Below are 22,500 nucleotides of genomic sequence, written 5' to 3'. Positions count from 1 at the left end.
AATTCTGCATTTTTTGAGTGTCTTTCTCGAAGTATTTTGGTCATGCTTCTTATTCTTATCATTTGGTTGGTTTAGTTTTGCTGCGAAGGTAAGTGAAGGACTTTTGTTTGTGGCCTTTTTTTTATTTTTCCACTTTTTTTAATGTCATTTTAATGATTTATCTGTTTGAACAGAGGGAATCATTTTTTTGGACGAAAAACTACCTGATCTGGAAGGAGGATCAAACGATTTGGGAAATTGACCCCCCAGGGATCGGGCTCGAGTCCAAATCACCTCTGGGATTTAAAAGAAGTGATCCCGCAATTATGCCGACCCTTACTTATTATCTCGGTCAGTCTTAATCTCTCCCGCTAAAATCCCTTTGACTTTGAGGTGGCCTGGATCGCTTCGCTGTGTCTGGACAGGTACTCCGCAGATTGGCTGATTGATAGAATCTTTGAAAGGAGATTAGCCTTATTCTTTATTATTTCCACGAAGCCCTCTGGTCCACTTCACTGCTTTTAGGAAAGGGGTGTTGGGGGGTTGGGGGGGGATGCCATAGCCTTTTCATTTGTGCTGTGATATGGAATCGTGCGAAATATATACTTTAATAATAATAGTGTGCTGTCAAGTGATTATTTTTAGGCGGTTAGTGTTCGCTTCGAGGCAGGGGAGGAACACTCGAATACGGGCTGTTGTTTATGTCAAGGTTGCCTCCTCTTCTCGCTGGACAGCGAGAACAGAAGCGAAAGGTGGAAAGAGACTCGACAGAGAAAACAAGGGGAAATCCCTTTGGAAATCCGAAAGCAATTCGACACGCTCTCAGCGGCCGCTCCGCCAGACAGGCCCGTTCAAATCGCCACTGAGCTCCCGTCTTTGCCGTCGGCGGGAAGAATCTCTCTCTCTCTCTGAATTAGAGCATTTTCTTTGTGGATTTAAGAAGCCGTCTTCGGCTGCCTATGGAATTGCATGCGTAATGACGAATGGTTTCTGGTGGATGATGTTGACTTGTCTTATGCGCCATGAGGGTTGTCAAATGGTTTCCAAGACTGAGGTGAAGTTTCCAAAATGACGTTTGTCACATCACAATGTTATGCGAATAATTCTGCATGTCTCTACGACGCAGAAAGCGAGAGGAAGTTTTCCGTCCGTGGTTTGTGACGATCGAGGAGTTTAGCGTCGACAAAAAGTGGCGAAAATTTACTTTGCTTTTCTAAAACGTAGTGAAGCGACTTCGTGTGTGAAATGATCGGCTGATATATAACTTGCAAGATTTGATTACGCATAACGGTTATCTATGTCATATGAAGGTTTTATTTTATTTTTTCATTTTTAGCGGCAACGATATTTTTTTTAATTTTATTTTTTTAGCCGTTGTGTTATTACATGCTTCGAATCAATCGCTGGGCCGCCAGCCGGGTTCAGAGTGTTACCCGATGCAACGGAAGTTACGCTTTTCATATATACTGAATTAACAGCAGACGCATGCATTTAGTTTTTCCTCACATTTCGGCCCTGGCACTTGAACGCATCGTGAAGTATCGGTAAGGCTCAACCAGCACAAGTGGTCAAGCATTGTATGCAGCCGCGGGAAATGACAAAATTTCGGTTAGGTGATCATTGACACTTAAGATTACGCTGTGCCAGGGCGCTACTGTCTGTCCACTCAGGTTCTGTCCTGTATGTAGGCATCAACCTTCAGCTCTTACGTGCCAGCCTTACCTGCGTTCTCTCTCTCATTTTCCTCTGGCTACTTATGAATAATAAAGTTAAATTTGATGAGTTTTGGGACAATTTATACATTTTTTCCCAAAATGTTGTTCCACTTGTAGTGCCCGTCTTCCATAGAGGTTAAAAGTAATATAAAACCTTCATACACGTATACACGCGCACGTACATACATATTTATGCATATGAACATAAAGGCCCATAAGACACTGTTTGAACCTTGCAACCATATATTTCGAGCGCTTCCTTCTGTGCTTCTGATCACTGGTAAAATATGGACATAGGATATCTTACAAGAGTTTATATACAAGCATAAGTAGGTGTGGCAGTAAGTCTTCTGGTGACCCAGGAATGTGTGTGTGTGTGTATTAACAAACACGTAAGACATTAGCTTTATAATAAAAATGTTATGCTGTGCGGCAAAGCCATCTGCAGTGGCTGATAGTTTTTCGACCAAAGAGAGAGCGAGAGAGAGAGAGAGAGAAACAGCGCTCGCCATTAAGCATAAAAGTTTCTTGTGGTGTTGTAAATGGTTCACCATAAAAGATAAGGACACATGTGAACAATAGATACCCCGGAATAATGAGTTCCCCCCCTTCCCCAACAGCCCCTCCTCAACACACCCCCAAAAAAAAAACCGTAACGAGAGTTCATCACCAAGGCTGGTTTTAATGTCATTTCCAGTGAGAGTTCTTTTCGTTTTACACACACACATACACACTATATATGTATATATATATATATATATATATATATATATATATATATATATATATATATATATATATATAGGATTTAGCTTGTAAAATGGGGAGATAAAATTCCCCATGTATGATAGCGGAGAAAGCGTCCTGCCTCAAGGGAATGAATACCAATTGGCTGATGTTGGCTTTTCCTAGGCGTTGAGTGTCTTCCTTCAAAAGCCTCACCACACTTCCCAGAGGGAAATAATAGACTGGCGTTACAAGGACTCAGAACTTTGTTCTTCGAGAGTGACAAGATCACAGGAGCATATTCATTCATAAAAAGAGGAAAAAAAAAAACGTTCTGGTCAAAGCAACACTAGAAGGGTTCGTGTCAGCCACCAAGAGTTAGTATATCCGGTGCAGGGCACGTGCCAATCAACTCGAGCGCAAAGCTTGACAGAAATACTATAAAACGTTGGAGTGGCGTAGATTAGGGGACTGAGAAAGTATTTTGTCTAAACTTCCATCTCAAGATGAATAAAAAGATATATTTTACAGCAAGAGATCACCAGATGTTTCTTTTCAGTATTTGCTTGAAAAAAAATATTTTACAGCAAGAGATAATCAGATATTTCTTTTTTCAGTATTTGTTTGTAGTTCGAATGATTCCGTACGTATCCCCAGTTCTCTCTTTATCCATCTCTCTTGTCTCTCCTTCCCTGTTCTATTCATGTCGCGCATTCTCGCTTCATCTGATTTATCTTCGAAGTATTCATTTTCACAAAGACAAATTTGAGATCCTTTGGCTCTTAAATTACGTTAGACATATTGAGGGTTTTATAGTCAACAATATCTGGGTTTCTTCAGTTATCGGCCGACACTCCCGTAGCTAAGACACAGGGATGCCCTTGCGACACAATTTCTCCCAGACCTCTCCTTGACTCAGAGATTCATACTTTTGCGAATGAATCTTTCCCGATCGGTTTCATCGAGTGGTCTACAGACTTCGTTGTTGTGTGAATCCCAGCTCGATTTGCTCCAAAGGCTCTTGCTTCGTTTCCGCCGCATTATATAGTGGCCGTGAGCGTTTTATTCGTCATGTTAAACAAGCTGGGGTTTTAACTAATGTTATTGTCTTCATCGTTGTTAAAGCGTAAGTCAGCGAAATTGGCTGGGTCGTCGCGCGTCGCTTCCCGTGGACTCTCCCGGTGAGAGAGACCATTACGAACGAGGAGTAATAGAATAACTTGGGAAGTTTTAAACGTCGTCGGTTTTTTATGGTAATCCCTAATATCCTAATGAAACCAGAAAGTGAGAGAGAGTGAATGGGGTGCGCATTAAAAGGGCGCAGTGATTCCTTTTGTGGATAAGTAGCATCAGATTGCTGTGCGAGGAACTATTTTGAAAGATTGATGCGATTCGTTAAGAAGCGCCAGATTACCAGAGCAGAACTATGAAAATGCCATGAATAGGGTTTTCTGACCAAGTAAGGAACATTCATGGTCGCACAGAATTGCCGAGAAATACAATTAGTATAACACCTAAGGTCACCACCAAATGTAGCTATAATAATGCAATAAATAGTAAGCCATACAGCTGTTGCCGATTTCATATGTGTGTTTTATGATCGGCAACTTTATTGTCTATCAAGCGAGAACACCCGGGTTCGATTCGTGGATGAGGACGGGAAGTTCACACCTCCCTCCCCAAAAGCCCCAACCCCCCCCTCCCCTCCTCGTGCTTCTATTGATATTAACAGTGTATTGGTTACATGGTAGTTAAGACACCTGTGGTGATCGCAACCAAGGTGTGGAAAAATGGGCATGGGCCAGCACCCTCATTCCAAAAATACTTGCATAATATTATATATATATGTGTGTGTGTGTATATATTATATAATATATAATATATATATATAGAGCTATATTTATATATATATACTGTAGTATTCATAGGCACCAAGAAATAATTATATGGAATCAATCCACATGAAGGGAAGTCTGAAAAGAAAAGATAAAGTATAGTTTAGCTTGACCGTTTCGTCCCCGACCGGTGGAGGACGAAATGGTAGGGCTAAACTATCTTTTTTTTTCGCAATATCCTTCAAATGGATTGATTGCCAACACACACACACACACACACACACACACACACACAAACACACACATATATGTATACAGTATAATATATATATAGATATATTTGAGAGAGATAATATACACGATACGATTATTATGAACTATATTATTATTTAATTACATTAGAATATATATATATACAGATTAAATATATATAGATTAGAATATTATACTAATATATATATATTTATGTTTGAAGTATTATAATTTACCTATCTATCCTGAAAGTTATTATAAGGGCTCAACTTTCACATCAAGATGGCTGACCTCCCGTGGGTATAGAAACCAACCCGGTTGTTAAAATAATAGATCCAAAAGGATTTTCGGTTTCGTCCTTCGTAAGGGGGGTCGGGCCGTCAGTGCACCTCATGCAGTGCACTGTAGGTATTATTCAGGGTTCTTTCCAGCGTGCCTTAGACCCCTAGCTGCAACCCCTTGCGTTCCGTTTACTGTACCTCCTTTGATATTCTCGATCTTCCATCTTACTCTCCACCTTCTCCTAGCAAATGATTCATAGTGTAACTGCTTTGAGGTTTTCCTTCCCTGAAACTTTTACAATTATTTTACTGACAATAGCTATTTCAGAGCTGAATAACCTTGTAGGTCCTAGCGCTTGGCCTTTTGGCCAAACTCCTATTTTCCATTCGTCCTTTGTAATTTTGTGGCTGGCTTGATCTGTTTTCGAGAGCGGCGATTCTGCAGTTGACATTTTTTATTATTATTATTATTATTATTATTATTATTATTATTATTATTATTATTATTATTATTATTTTAGAAGATGAACCCTATTCTTATGTAACAAGTCCACCACAGGGCCATTGATTTGATGTTCCTACTTCCAAAGAATATGATGTTCATTAGGGAGTAACAGAAGGTAAAGGGAAATAACAGAAAGAAGAGATGCCACTTATTCACGAGTAAAATTTATTAATAAACAGGTAAAAATGTATTAAAATGAAGCACCCATTGAAAAGCAAGCGCTGGAATGTCATAAATGATGTTACTATTATTATTATTATTATTATTATTATTATTATTATTATTATTATTCTTATTATTTTACGAAATACAGTGGTATAAACAAATGTACTAGACTTGCACGAGTGACTATAAGAAAAACACCCTGTTTTTATCGGACTCCTGCCTGCTTTTAGATGTTGCATGCTTTTTGCGACAACGCCCTCTCTCCATTCATGCGTGTCAACCAAAGCACGTGAGACAGTAATCATGGTAATTGTCATCGAAAGGAAGACCTTCCATTTTGATTTCGGGAAGTGGATGTGAAGGGAAAATGGCTGTGCTTTCATTGCTGTGAGTTTTTGAAAATGGCTGTGTTTTCATTGCTAATGAGTTTTTGATGCTTGTTTTTCCGTTTACCGGATAGTGGTTTTTATGTCTGACTGCATTCCAGGTGTGACGTTTCACTCATTCGATTTTATGCAGTTTCTTCTTTTTTTTTTTTTTTGACTGACGTCTCGAGTACTTTCTCGGCTGATTCCTCATGTTGCGAAAAATATCAATTTTTTTTTTTTTTGTATGAAAACTCGTGTGATTGCATGAGCGCGTTCGGCAGTTATCCTGTAACATTTAAAATTCACATTCGCCATCTTCATTAAATTGGCTTTATCTCATTGTAGACGACGGTCCGGATGATGCCATCTCGTGCGTACGTAATTCCGGCGTAGGAATCCTTAACTTAAGTGGGACAGGGCGTGAGGTCAGCAAAAGCGTTACATCTGACGCCCCTCCAGGAAGAAAGAGTATAGAGGCATATGATGTACACATATACGATATGTGTACATCATATGATGTGATGTGATGTGATGTGTACATCACATCACATATACGATATAGAATATATATATATTTATATATAATGTTTATATATATATTAAACTATATATAATCTTTATATATCTATATAATATTATTTATATGATATATAATATATATATATATATATATATTTATATATATGATATATATAATATATATATATATATATATATATATAACTATATATTCTACTATATATCTATATATATCTATATATATATATATATATCTATATCTCTATATATATATATCGAATATATCTATATATTTTTAATAATAATTATTTGTAATAACTAATATCAATATCTATATCTATATATATTATCTCTTATCTATCTATCTCTCTATCTATCTATATATATATATATATATATATATCATATATATATATATATATAATATTATATGTGTGTGTGCGTGTGTGTGCTGTTTCCTTTGAAGACGCGCTGCCTCCAGGTCTAGAGCGGCGACCGGAAAGGTCGGAGTAATTGGCAGCAACCGGTTGCGCGCGATCCCACAATGGCGGCTTGATTGGATCATTCAGACGCTTGTAAATGTTGCCTCTTATTTTTTTGGGTTCCTGAGGAGATGACACCGACAGAGACAAGTTCAGACGGGGGAAAGTGTTTGGCGTTTGTTTGGGCAGGTGTGGGAGTCATATTTTGCGTTCAAATGATGGCGTGAAATGAGAGTTTGCGAAATGGCGGGAGTCCATTGCCGGGCCGGACTATGATGTAACTGTAATGGCTGTGAAACAAGCCGTAGAGAGAGGAAGAGACCACCGCGAAAGTAGCGGCGATTTGCATCCGCGTCGAATGCCGCCGTTTCTCTTCGGGACGGACATCCCCGAAAACTGCCGCTGGCTACAAGAATCTAAGGTCGGTGGTCTGTCCTTATAACGTGGGACGATACCAGTCATTTTGAGGAGGAAACGTTGGCTGGACGTTTTTTCATGAAGAAAGAAACCATAAATTTCCATCGGTGGATGGGGTGGAAGGTCGCTTCTGACGGGAGACAGCGGTTATGAGGGGATGAGGGTTACAATGAGAGGGAACAAGTAGGAGGAGGAGGAGGAGGTGGTGGTGTGGGCTCAGTGGTACTCACCCTTGGGCGCCGATTCATATAGGCTGTTCAGAAATGAATCATTGAGAGCAATGACTCTTCAATGATGGCGAATAACTGAATAGAACGACTGGAAGAGATGAGATGAGGGGATGGGAGGGGAGGGGGAAGACAAGGATGCCTGGAAAGTCCTTCGATGGAGCCCCAGTTTCTTCTTCTTCTTATGACGTCTTCTGATGACTGCGGTGCCGTGCGTGGCACTTGCTGTGCTTAGTCTAAGTCGCAGGTAACAATTTCAGTAAGGAGAATATATATATATAGGTGGCGACGTGTATTATTTGATGGCTTTCAGCCAGAGCGCTGATTTCAAAGGCAGTGGCGGCTCATTGGATATGGTTTCGTTAACCGCAGTTTACTATAGGTCAAGTTCTCTCAATTTTTGAGGAAAACTTAGAGCAGACATTTATCAACACTAATTTAGGTAGGAGCTCTTATGTACAATCTAAATTGCGTAGGATATTTCTCTGTCTTTAACTCTTAGATCTAACTCTGAATCTCGCATGTATTTAAGCCATGTACTTGCAAGAACAAAAGAGATTACTGTCTGCTTTGTATATTTTGTATTATATATCTCTCGACAAATTTGTACTAATAGTTGTATATTTTGATAATGAAATAACTAACTATGAGTTTATTCAAAATTGATATGAACTGGCTCATCTGAGATTTCAAAATGGATGGCGTTGCCAATACCAAGTTATTTAATGTTTTTTCTTCGGGAAGGGGTCAAACCAGTCACACATTTTCCAGGAGAAGGAAATTCAAGCAGCTGTCCAGCTGGAGATTTTTTTAGACTTCGCGAATTTATCATCATCATTTTATTTTAGACTGCGAATGAATGACGCTGATTATAACTATTTTGATTGACCCCCGAGTTATTCGTACAAAGCGCGGGAAATCTTCATGAACGACGCAGGCCAGAAATAAGAGATGGCGTTTAGCGCCGAATGCAAATTTTAAACGAACCTTATTTAAAAGGATTTTTTGGCTAATTGTTCACAGAGGCGCTGGAATAAGTCTGCGTCGAAGGTGTGCCTGCCGAGGTTTGGTGAATGAGCAACAAATGGGTCACTGAAGGGTTAGGTTAGGAGGTGGATTCCGGATATATCCCTTTCGAAAATAGAGTTTGCCCGAGCAAACCTGGATTTCGGCTCTCTCACAGGAATCGACTTCACTGCCTGGGATCCAGGGGTCAGTTTCATTCCGAATGATGATAATAATGAGAGAGAGAGAGAGAGAGAGAGAGAGAGAGAGAGAGAGAGAGTTGGTTAATGTAATAAGACTCATCATCTTTGAAAGACAATTTTCCCAACGACGATCTACTCGTTCATTTTGTGTGTGTGTGTAAAGAAGTCGAATTGACGATAATCCCCCCAATTTTTCTTGAACTGCTCCTCCTTCCACCCACTCGGATATTCCTAGATGCGATCATCGGTATCGCCCTGCATAGCTTGTAGATCTGCAGGAGAGAGGCAGTGTTTGTATAGCTTCTCTCTAAAAATAAGGAGAGAAAGTTGTTCTGCTAGACTGTGATCCTCGGCCTCAGTCCCTTAGTTTCAGGTTGTTTCTCCTGGAGCAGTCCTAACGGGCTATGAACCATTTCGGTGCACCTCGAGATTTGGCTCTGGAGGCGAGACCGGTTCGTTTTGGGACAGAAGAGCATCTGATTGCGACGTTATTATCAAAGAAAGTGAGAAGTCTTCGCGAAGTTTTGGCATGAAGTTCAGTGTTCAAGAATTGTGTATTCTTTCCATTTTTTTGCCAAGTCAAGGGACTTGACTCTTGTAGGGGTCAAATTAGAAGCGTGTATGTACTAGTCCTATTACCTTTCTGTCGATGATTCTAGTCTTGCCTTTATTATTATCCTATAAGAATTCGGCGACTTTCACGTCAAGGTTGAATTCATGCTTATCGCAGTGGCCGCATTGTTGGGAAATGTGACACCTACTTACTTTCCTGAAACTACTGAATTCTCACTTACTTCCAATGGGATCTGCGGTTCCTTACTGAAAACTGAAGTGTTCCATTGTGATAACTATATTCGTTTGTTTATTGGCTTGCATATCTGTACTGTAGGAAACATATCTATAAATGTGTACTGACACGAAATGGTAAATTTGACATACGTTTAGATTGCTCTTGGACTCTATTATTTCAATTTCCTACAGGAAAAAATGTAAATGTATTACATATTTTATATTATGCATGTAGTATATATAATATATTATATGCTATATATATTAAAAAAAGTAAAAGACTTTATCAGAGTTAATATGTCACTGACAAAGAAATAATGTCGTCATTTTGGTGATGTGTGATGAACAAATCACATGTTAATGTGTATAGTATGATATATATATATATATATATATATATATATATATATATATATATATATATATATATATATATATATATATGTATATATATTATATATATAATATATATATATATATATATATATATATATTATATATATATATATACATATATATATATATATATATATATATATATATATATATATATATATATATATATATATATATATATATATATATATATATATATATATATATATATATATATATAGTATAATGTGTGGTAGATCCTTATCTTAGAAATATGTGATAGGTCTTTTTGTTATCAAAGAAAATGAATATTAATATTTGATACGCAGTCCTGTTAGATATGTTAGATATCTCTTATCGATGGTATACACCTAAACATAAATTTGTATCTAATTGATCTGAAAGGTGTTTACGTCTCGGCTTTCAAAATGCATTCGCCCAATACACAGGACTGAATGAATGAATGAAATTCACTCTGTTTTTGGGCAAACTCTGAGTAGAATATTGGCGGTCAAGTCGACGCACCTTTGGCGGGAACACCGGTGCGGAGAGCAGCGAGAGAGAGAGAGTTCGCCAACGTTCGCTGTGATCGTGAACAAAACTGAGTAAGTGCCGTGACTGGAATTTGTTCGCAATTAAATGGTGTCGTGTTGTTCTCAAACCTCAGTGATGGAATCAAGTCGTCTAGAGCTGATGGTTCCATCCACGGAAGAGAAGTTCGGAAGTGACCTTTTATTTCATGTTCGCCTGCTTCTTGTGTCAATGTCTTGAGAACCTCTGATTTGATTTTCCAGTTGCTTATTTGTTCGCCATCAAAATAATGAAAAGGGCGCGATAAAAGAATCCCGCACAAGCAATATTCTGTCGAAAGCCATTGTTCTGCCGTTCGTTGTTCTGATAAAGAGGTCGCTGGGATTTTTTGTGTCTAATCACAATTGAAAAAGAATATACTGAATTGCAGAATCGTTTCGCCCACGCCCCTGTTACTACCTGTAGCCTCTTAAAATGTCGAAAAGAAATACGCTTTTCTCTCTTTATCCATATTTCGGGTAAAAGAAATTCGTTGTTCTACTTTAACGACGGCGACAGCTTTTTATCCTCTGAAGTATATCGGTGTATTCGAACAGTTTTGACAGCTGGCTCCCGTTCCGCGATATCTGTCTGATCAGCAATTTCGTTAGGTCTATGAACAGCCTGATAAGTGGTCTTCCTGTCTTTTCAAAATAAATCATCTTCTTCATCCTCTTCTTGTTATTATTATTATTATTATTATTATTATTATTATTATTATTATTATTATTATTATTATTATTATTATTATACATTTTAAATGTGAACATACACTCTCTGGAAAGACAACAAAAGAATGTGAACCCTAAATATGAAGCTTTGGCGGAATGGAATGTGTAAACATGAAAAAGGGAAAAGGGAAAAAAAGAAAAGTGAAGGATACAGTTAATAAATATACGTAGTAGTATAGCCGCATTGAATAGATCTCATTGTTTAAAAAACTGGTATATACACACACACACTTATATATATATATTATTATATATATTATATATATATATATATATATATATATATATAACTATACTATATATATATATATATATATAATATATATATATTATCTATATATATATATATATATATATATATTATATATATATATGTGTGTGTGTGTGTGTGTGTGTGTGTGTGTGTGATGTGTTTATATTATATATACATATATATATATAATTCTATATTTATGTATTGTGGGAATATTTATGAATGGATGATGTGTATTTAAAACAGCACCAATAAATCGAATTGAGTCAGGCATTAATTAACCGATAGAAGTGAGCAAACAAGCGGAGGAAACTGTGATTGAGTGTATCTTCAAGTATTTTTGTCATAAACCATATTTATTATGAAAATGAAGCGACCATTGGCGGTAAAACTCAATAGACTACACGATGAGCTGTGGTGTACGAGAATTGAAGGTGGACAGCCATGATGGCGTTACTCCTTTTTTTCGATTGTCAGAGAGAACATGTGTTCATTGGTGTATGATGAGTAACTCAGTGCATTAGAAACCCGTGTCACAGTGATGGGTGGGAGAACCATCACATGATTGGCTCGCGTGTGTAAATAATGTCCCTTGAAAATTGACATCTTTGCTGCTACCATTCACGAGGGATGACGAGGTGCTTGAACAAGATGTCCGCATCACAGATGTCTTGGAAAAGTATGAAGATGGCTTCGACGGGATCTGCCAGTCCAGTGCACTTGGGTTTGAACGAGGGTCACTCAATGGAAGATATCGAACTCTTCTCCGGTCAACGCAGTTCGAGGATTTACGTATGGGAAGAGCGTATGACGATGCGCTATATTTTGCGCCTGATTTTCCGTAGTCAGATTATATATTGATTTTAAAAACGGGAACTGTAAGGTAGAATCCATATTTGGCGATAAAATTTTGTGCGGGAGTCTCATTTGATGCTGCAAATATTCTGGATTATTCATCTCGCTTCATCTTGTGTAAGAGAGAGACAGAGAGACGGGTTGTCCTAGAGTAGGCGGAGATGAGCGAGAGGAATTGAACAATTCTCAGTGTATGTGCGTGGCGTTACAGACTCCCCCCACCACAAAAAAAAAATCACGAACAATATCTTACTTCCACTAGAACATACCATTTCGTAATTCTTGCTAAGAACGTCACTCCGTTGAAGGTTTTGATCTCTTGAGTAAGAGACAAACAAATAGATAAAGATGGCGAAGACATAATCTGACGGCAAGCTTGAATTCTGAAAATACACAGATTTTAGTAGACGGGGTCGGCCGATTAAAGGGAAGTGTCAAATCTTAGACAGTAGGACGCTTTCTTCTCCATCTTTGGATAAATAGAAAATTCATGAAGTAGTTGAAGAGAAAATTTGCGTTGTGTGGCGAATATCGATCCTGATGTGATCGTTTCCTTCGCTAGGGTTTGTAGGGTGATGATGTCATTGTAAGAAGGGCCGGTCACTCCCTTTACGGTGATAGCAGTCATTTGTCATGTACGTTTCGTTTACTCGGGCAGTAAGCCTACAGACTACTTTGTTGTTTTTGTGGGGGGTAGGAAAACCCTATGGAAAAGCCTATCAGAGACTGAAAAAGGAGTTTCGCTTAGAGTTAAAGAAACAGGAATTTTAGGATGTGATATTTATGGTTTGTTTATTAGAATGAAAATGTAAGAAATAGCTAATTTTCATGTTAAATAGTAAAGGACAAATATTATTTCTAATAAGTATAACGGATTTATTTTCAATTCCGTTGGTTATACAACGCTGTATTTGACCGTAGAATTTAGAACGCGACCCGAGTAAGCTGGAGGTCGGCTCACGCCTTGATCTGCCTAACATATCATGGAACTATGTTCAACGTAGCTTTTGGGGTTCAGGAAGGGTTGTCTTACTATAGGTTGCTATCGTGTTTCGGAAAAAATCGTGATAAAGGGCATTTTAGATCTAATTTCTTCATATCTTATGTCGTTCGATTGGTAAATAGGAGGAGCGCCGAGATGCTACTCACCTTTTACCAAAGATCCAACTGAATGATAGGTCGCGTGACAGAATAAGTGTTACTGTTGGTAGGTCATAAGTTTTAATTGAATAACAACGGGTGAAAATTCAAATAAGTAATTTTCAAATAAAGGTGTTCTATATTCGTGCAAAGATTTTCTATATATAATCGTGTTTATTTAGGTCTATTTTTGGGATTATTCCAAAAGGTGCTCTACACTGATTACGGTCTGAAAGGATTGGCTTACATAGTGGCACAATTCCGGAGAGCAGCAAGTGACGTTTGGAGGCTTCCCTCAGCTCGAGATTTGGCACATGAGCGCTCGTGTTCCTCACTCAAAATTTCACAAGCGACTTCATAATTTTCATACCCAGTCGTAAATCTGTGTCGTATAAATGTGTATTATTTGCGGCGCCTTTAATGTCATCATGTGATCGGCAGTGCCAGAAAAATGGAGGAATAAGGCATCAGTCCCTGAATTTAATGCATATAGTGATGAGACGTATAAAGTTTGACGGGAGTTGGATGTGCCTCATCTCCTCGGAAGAGTGTCAAGATTAGATGGACAATTGAAGGATTGATTTCTGGATCAAGTCTTTTTCTTCTCGGTCATTACCTTTGTCGAATTCATTCTCTATACAAAGGAGATCGAGTCTCTTGTTTATGAGCACCAAGTCGAAGTTGAAAGTCGGCGTTACTCCAGCAGGTTGTTATTGCTGGGGCGCTTCTTGTTTGCGGTGAGGGCCCTGTGGAGTGGAAAACCTCCGTTTGTCGTTTCCGCTCTTCTGATTTGTAAAGGCTTTTGGAGATCTGTCATAGCTATGGTCGGATCACTTTCATGTCCTGGTAGAATTCTTGGTTTCAGTCTTCATTCTGCCTCCAGGGGAAATCACGGGAGTGAGCACCAGGTCACATCTTCTATGATCATTCATGTGACTTTTGGCCTGTTTAGATTGGGCTGAGAATGCAAGGAGAGAAAAACGTCAGCTCTTGTTCACATTTGAATGAATGTGTTAATGTGTGTTGGTTGAGTTGCTTTTCACTCATGAAAATCTTCAGGTATTAAGGTCAGACTGGTTAGGGGGAAAATGAGAGTTCAGCTAGCTTCAAACTACTTTCTGAAATTTGATCGCTTGATAGAATGTAGATATGGAATTATTTCCAGCTTAAACGTAAGACGTGGCCTGGGATATTTTTGTGTCATGATATCACGTTCAAAATATCTGCTAAGCAATTTTTCAAACGGCTAATGACCCACGTACGAAAAAAAAGGGACGAATAGGAAAGAGAGACAGAGAAATTTGGATATGTAAAATGCACGAAGGAAAAAGATACACAAGGGATTTTTGAGGAAAGTCGTGATAAAGCTTATGCCACGTTGCTGGCACTTTGAATTAGCATTATGGCCTCTGTCAAACTCATGAACCCGAGATCCACAGCATTCGCAGAAAGATAACTCCATAGCGCTGCAATGAAGAGCATAGAGGATCTCGGGTACTGACCAATGTGTTTGTATGGTGCTTTTACGTTGCATGGAACCAGTGGTTATTCAGCAACGGGACCAACGGCTTTACGTGATTTCCGGACCACGTCGAGAGTGAACTTCTATCAACAGAAATCCACATCTCTCACTCCTTAGTGGAACGCACGAGAATCGAACTCGCACGCCAACACCATACCGACCACGCCAATGAGGCGCTCCGACCAGTGTGACACGGGCCGCCTGAACAGAATATGGAAGCTGGCGCTACGCCCACTGATTCCGAAGGCATACCACTCGCCCTTGGAATGACGACATGGAATGAAAGGAAATCTCCTGATGGTGGTCTCATGCATGATTACCGCTCTTATGGCAGTGAAAACGACTTCCTTGTGAAGTTTCTTAGAGGACACGAATGCAGACAAGTTGCTGAAACTAAATAGACCAACAGCAGACCTCACAAATGTTTAATAAATAATAGAAAAGTGATCTGTAGAGACACAGAAGCGTTATGAAGACTTTCAAATTTTGTAGTGGCATTATGTGATATCATTCAAGTACTGCAAAATAGAAAAACTATGGAGTCTTTGGGAAGATGAAGAATCTTCACCGTAACAGTGCGGAACCAACTGATCGATAGAATCTCCGATACTTCCAGCATTTGTTTCCTCTTATTTGATGGATTCACGAACAGCAACGACTGTGCCACCATCCGTCCCATTTTCCCAGAATTTTCTCTGAAGAAAATGGATCTGCATCAGTGTTTGATAATCCATCCTTTCGCGAAATAAAATGTGAACCTTATTAGTAAACTACCTACCTAGACTCATTTTAATCGGTTTTCAGAATATTCTGTTAATTACAATAAACAGAATTAGAGCGAAAGGCTTAATAATCTTTTCTCATTTGTCCAAACAACAGCGAGTGATTAGTAACAGGAATAAGAGCTACTGGAATTCCAAAGCAAAAATGTACACGTAGTATTTCTCATTCAATCACTACTGAACGCATTTTCTTCTCAGACATCATTCGTAGCCGCTTCTGTTCTTGACCGTCTGACGTTGAAAGATTAGTTGAATGATAAATAATCAGCTGGCTGACATTGTGTCTCATCAGAGGCGACGAGGTGTCATTGTTTTTAGTTTTTGAATTCCACTTGTCTAGTTACTGTGTTGTCTTGGAAGGTTCAGCGCCAGATAATTTCCAGAGTTGACAAAGGGAATTGACACAAAAAAGGCGATGAAATGCATTGACGATGCAAAGAAATAAGGTCAATAGGCCATGTTGTCGTTTCTCTTCCATTCACGATTATTACAGTCATGCTGTAGGTTGAAATGTCAATGCTTTTTGTCCAGTCTGGTAACTCTCACTGTAAAAGATTTTCCAGTAAAAATAATGTGTAGCAAATGCTTCCTGACCAGTCTCATTAGCGAGAGAGTTACTGTTAATTTCGGACAGAACTGTTTTAAAGGACTGTGGATTTAGACAGCCCTCGGACATTTCCTGCTGGTCAGCGAGCGCGAGTGGAGTGGTAACATGGCGGTGATAAAGGCCTTGGCCCTAAGAATACGAGCTCCTCTGTCTTTCCGAAAGGTAGCAGCTCTGCCTGCAGTAGTGAATTAATGAGAAAAATTCACAGTTCCTTATTTGAAAGCTGGTATTCGATCTTTCGCTTAATATCAAGTTAATTACAAGTCTAGAAATTGTTTTCGTCACATTTCCCAGAGAGGATCATTTTGTAATCAGTTGTTGATTAAGTTTTTCTAATTAGATTCATGCATTTGACTCTGAGCCGCTTTCGGTTTTGAGAGAGAGAGAGAGAGAGAGAGAGAGAGAGAGAGAGAGAGTGAGGAATGGGTCAAATTATTGCTAGGTGTACTCGTGTGGTAATTGTTTTGTGTTAATTGATAAATTAATTTAAACCTGTTTTTTTTTTTTCCCGCACAGATGGACGGGGGTGGAGGGTTTGTGAGAGCCGGATTACTTGGTCTAACTCAGGGCGTCTCACTCCATGACCCACTCCGACTACACCATGCTCTCCACTCACAGGTAGGGCTCACTGTCTCAAATAGCAGATTTTATCATCAATGTATCAGTCGAGGTTTAAGGTTATTCTAGTCCAGTCGGCCATGACCGTTCGTATGAGGCAGCCCTCTTCAAGTATGTCTCTCTGTTCCGTCTTCGTCAACTTTAAAATTGAATGTGTGAAGGAATGATTCAGTTCATAGAGCGACTCGGTTAATTGTTTCACCTTGCATCGCTCAAGATGCTTGAGAAAAGTTCCATTTCATTTGAGGTCTGTTTTGATGAAGAGGGACGTTGCTAAGACCCGATATGAATCGCTTTCAAGATGTTTCAAGAGTAACAGGTTAGAAGTATAATGATTTGCATTTTCAGTCATTTTTTCGAAATTCCCTGAAAGGACTGAGGCTTCCGCATTCATTCTATAGTGACTTGTAAATTTCGTAGGCCTACACATATGTAGATGTAATGTAAACTGAGAGCCATTGTTTTTTTTTCTTCCTTCCCTCGCAGGCTACTGACAGCATGAAGGATGGTTCGAGTACCACATCTCTCCTTCGGCCTCTGACCGACTACCCCCACCTGCCTCTCCTCCCCTTCACGGCGCCCCCCTTCCTGCACCCACACCTTGATCCTCGCCTGCCCTTTTCTCCGTCGGCGTTCCACCCGCTGCATCACCCAGCCCACGAAGCTCACGCCCGTGCACAGGATGCTCACACAAAATTACCACCACCGCCCACATCCAGCCTCTCCGGATCGGCCTTCTCGCCGCTCCCGGCCAAAACGCCCAAGATGGAGGAGGGCGGCTGCTCCACCTCGGCCATCCCCTGCACTTCGTCAGGCCTCTTCTCGCCGGCTCTCTTGGCCTCTCTCGACCCGAGGACCGCTTTCTTGACCGGCGGAGGGGGAGGCAGCGGCGGCGGCGGTGGGGGTCTCGGGGTCCTCGAAGATCGGCGGGATTCCCCGTCACCGCGAGGCTCACACGGATCCAGGGAATCTCCGGGACACGCTCGTGACACCGATACGCCCAACTCCAACAGCGACGAACCCAAAGGTAGGTCACGAGCCTTTTTTCCGCTTCCTTTCCCTCTGGTGGACTCGTTGGAGCTGTTTCCTCTCGGTCTTTGCTTCGTCTGTGCTTCCTTCAGTTTTTCATTTTGTGGTTTGTTGTCTTGTGACTGACAAGTGAGGTAAGTCTTGTCAGTCAGTGAAACGCGTTGTACGTCGAGCTGGTCCACTGGTGCGGGCGGAGAGAAATGCCGCCGAGCATTGCGTACATTGGTGGCTGTGCGGAGTGGCGTTAGTCGGCCATTGCATTGCAGGAACCGAGAGCGCTCCTCTCCCTCTCTTCCCTCCCCTAGCTTTCCCCTTCTGTGTCGGCCACCACTGACCAGTCGACCACTAACGCCAATTCGCCCGAGGGTGAACAACAATGAGCTTTCCATTTCTGATCGGATAAAGGGTCAGAATTTAATCAAATTTTCATTGTCGGAGGTGGCGGCGCTGGATGACCGCTCCTCTCCTCACCAGTGGCGAATAGCGCCCGACGACGCCGCCCTGCCTAAAGTAGCGCTCTTTCCACCCTCGTCCTCAGATGATAAATAAAAACTCCTCCGACTTTTGATGCGGCCTCCTTTTTCCTCTCGTCGTTTCCCCTCGAATTGGTCTAAGGGGACGACAACGGGAAGCCAAGAGAAGCTCACTCAAATCTATACTTACTTGACCGTCTGATTGTTGCCCATAGAAAGTCTACTCTTGCCATGCAGTGTATGGGGATGCATGCAACGAGTATTGTTCACATAGTTACGTACCCATGCAACATACTTAAACATTATACACAAAAATATATATATGTGAATATTATATATGCATATATATATCATATACTACATATATATACTACATATATATATAGATATATTATATATATATAGTATATATATATATTATATATATATTATATATATATATATATTACACACACACACACACACTATATATATAGAAGGTAGACTACATATACTATATGTATTATATTGTATAAATTTTGAATTATATATATATATATATATATATATATATATATATATATATATATATATATGTATGTATATAGGGATTGATGAGCGTATGTTCAATATGTTTCGACGAGGGAATGGCTCTATGTGACTGTGTGAGAGAAGTATAATTGTCCCTTTCTTATAAGAGCAAAGGTATTGGAAGTGATTGCAAGAACTTGAAAGATCAATCATGAATCCACTTTCACACCAAACCAGTCCCTCTCCAGTTTACATATCACTTGTTTCAATTCCATAAGCAGACAAAATAAAGCCTAATTGCTGCTAATTACCGATACCTTATAACTTGGCTCTGTTCACTTCACCTATTCAATCCCATTTTAACTATTTTATAACACTGGCACCCTTCGCTGATGTCTGGCATATACTAAAACAGTGGGACTGGTAGGAAACACCAGCGAAGGACGCCATTGTTATAAAATAGATGTAAAGGAAATTTGAGAATGAAGGGAAAAACTGTTACGCAGTGGCCTGGAAATTGGAATTGAATAGATAAAGTGATCAGTGCGAAGGTATAGGGTATCGGTAATTAGTAGAGCAATTAGGCTTTATTTTGTCTGCTTATGAAATTGAAACGGGTGATTTGTAAACTGGAGAGTGACTGGTTTGGTGTAAAAGTGGATAAGAGATATTGTTGCTTATTTCCTTAGATTTCGAATGTGTTTTGTGTTATAGATGGCACAGTGCAATAAGTCCGAGGACCTGAAGAAGGTATCTGGAGCTGTTCGGAAGGTCTGGAATAGAATCTGAGCATCAGCGGTCGATGTTGATGCGAAGATGTTATCACAGAAGTTATTTCCGTGACTCGGCTGATCGTGCTTTAGCCCGGGTTATATTCCTACGGGCTGCTCTGTGAGCAAGAGCCCGTGCTGGCATAAGGCCAGCTTAATCTCCAACAACAACAATAGGGACATCAAGCAGCTTTGATTTTGTTCATTTATGTGTGTGTGGTTGGAAAAAACTGGAAGTAGTCTTTTCTCTTCTTATTGTAAAATCTCTTATCAGCATACATAAAAACTGAAGGGGTTGTGTTGGATTGTTTTTTCTTTCTTTTTTAATGAAAGAAGTTCACCTTCCGTGCCAGCGTCATCGTCATTGCTTTCCTCGCTATCATATCATCATAACAAGTGCTTGTTAGGATGATCATCCTCGCCATTATTGTTAATAATATTACCTTTTTCCCAGTTACTGCTTGCGGGTATTGTAATTACTTATTAATCTCCCGGCGAAGGTTGCGGAGAACCAGACTCTGGAGCGGCGACTTCGCAAACTTAGTCATTCTATTCCTGAGCAATAGATACACTACTATTTCCGCTGTCTGTGGAATTAACAACGACTCGTATTGCATGATCGAATGAAATGTGTTCATTAAAAGGAGTGAGGAAAACTTGATGATATTTGGAACTGAGATCAGATATCATTCTGTGGTTTAACGGCTGAACAATGTAAGAACAGATTAAGTCTTTGTTTAATGAAATCGTGCATATATGCTTCCATGCTCATATACATGCAGGGGAGAGAGAGAGAGAGAGAGAGAGAGAGAGAGAGAGAGAGAGAGAGAGGTGGGGGGAACAAAGTGTAAATCCTGTGGCATGGCTCAGGTGGCTTGTGACCCCCACCCGTCCCGCCTGGATTATCCTTCTGATGTATGAACCACAGGGAAACGGAGCTACAGCAGAAGCAGGGGAGGGGCTGGCTCCCTTTCACTCAGATCTGCCACCCCGTCATCCACTGTAGAGTGGAAGCAATGGCGGTCCAAGTCGAAGGCTGATGGTACTACAAGTTTCAGAGGAGTCAGTCAAGTGCAAGGCGAAGCAGCCTGCGGGAAAGACGGGTCACCTTTGATTCCCAGGAGAACTTGAATTCGTTGTGACCACAAGACTGAGGCTGGGGCTGACTTCAGTTTGTAAAACTGTATCTCACTAGACGCGTGCAAAGAGATACAACCGAATGTCGGCCCCTCCTGCAATGCCAGTCGAAAGATCGGCCTAGTGTGGTCGGGCAGAGCCGAAATCGCGATCTTAAAAGGCGAGCTTCTCGCGAAAGGTGAAAATCCTGTGAGATTAGGAATAAATTAAAAGTGAGGAAGTTCGTTCAAAACTTTTCTCACAAAAAAAAAAAACGCGAGACCTCGGTCCTTTGCGCTGTATTTATCCGAATGTCTTTTATTTATTCTGCTAATGAAGACCTCGCATAGCAGAAGTGACTTCTGTTCACGTCTCCATTCCTCTGTCTCTATTGACGGTCCCCACAAAGGAGCCTTTGCAGCCCTTTGGCAAAACCTCTTGACTTCTTTTAATTCATCTTCCTCATCCAATTGGGCTCCTTTCAACTATACGTTTTCCCGAGGTTCAGAGACCTCGCCTATCCCATCACAGCCTCCTCTGTGAGAAGCAAGAATATTTTTGGCGGCGCCGAAGAAAGAACTCGCGAGAGATCTTTGTGGCGGTGGATGTAATCCAGCCTCATCTGAGCATTTGGCCGACGGATGAAAAGCTTCGTAACAAGGGGATCCTCCGCTCGCCTCCTATATTAATATTCTTGAATTCTGAACAGGGTCGTGTCATCCAATGAGCTTTTGTTGCTGGCCCCTCTGGTAGGGGTGAGGGGTAGTCTGGCGGGGTACCCTTTTCATCTCTCTCTCTCTCTCTCTCTCTCTCTCTCTCTCTCAAGCGGAGTTGTAATGGATCATGTGGTTTACGTACTTATGGGTTATTGTTTGTTGTAGAACGTTGTCGGTCATACATATTCGGGACGCACAGTACGGGAGAACTGCGTAAAAAAAAAAAAAAAGAGGGACGGGATGAATCTGTTGCTTCTCTTACAGAAGTCGAGAGCATTCATGAGTGTATTTTGTTGAAAGGAATAAGACAACCAAATAATTTCTCTCGTCGAGTTGTTAAACACTAGTTTTTTGATGCCGTCGTCATCCTCCCTTACCGGTATCAAGAGAGGTCGATGAGTGATCTTAAACAGCGTACAGAGTTTTGGTGATTCATGCTTCCCGAATGCTCATGTGTAGGCTCACTGACGCTTTCCCATCGTTTGCAAAACTTTCAGAGACCTGTTTTTCTATGAATGTCATACCTTGAAGGTTTCCGAAGAACAAATCGCATGTTTGGGTGAACTCGGGAGTCCTACTTACATATTTCACCCAGCGTCTCAGGGGCGTGATCGGTATGGCCATTGGCCGCGAGTTCGATTCTTGGGCATTCCATTGAGGTGTGAGAGATGTGTATTTCTGGTGATAGAAGTTCACTCTCGACGTGGTTCGGAAGTCACGTAAAGCCGTTGGTCCCGTTGCTGAATAACCACTGGTTCCATGCAACGTCAAAACACCATACAAACATATTTCACCCTCATTGGATGTCATCCTTTCAATTCGGGAGAGTTCTCGGGCTTCGTTTGTAACGAAATTCCTTTAACGGCGATGAGTTCATCGTGAACTTCCTTATTTCGTCTCTTTCGTGACCAAGCGGACATTATCGACATTCTGGATTCTGAGCCACAAGAAGAGCGGCTGAGGTC

General features: G+C 40.3%; 1 protein-coding gene across 1 annotated transcript in view; it reads left to right on the top strand.

Moving 5' to 3' along the window:
• Window positions 1–22,500, top strand: part of LOC135207236 (E3 ubiquitin-protein ligase Rnf220-like) — a 156,424-nt gene that overhangs the window by 314 nt on the left and 133,610 nt on the right. The window contains 2 exon segments of the mRNA XM_064238865.1: window positions 16,820–16,921; window positions 17,408–17,948. Coding sequence (XP_064094935.1) covers window positions 16,820–16,921; window positions 17,408–17,948 — 643 coding nt within the window.

Source organism: Macrobrachium nipponense, chromosome 32, assembly GCF_015104395.2.
Source record: "Macrobrachium nipponense isolate FS-2020 chromosome 32, ASM1510439v2, whole genome shotgun sequence".
Lineage (NCBI taxonomy): Eukaryota > Metazoa > Arthropoda > Malacostraca > Decapoda > Palaemonidae > Macrobrachium > Macrobrachium nipponense.
This window is presented reverse-complemented; position numbering and strand designations above follow the sequence as displayed.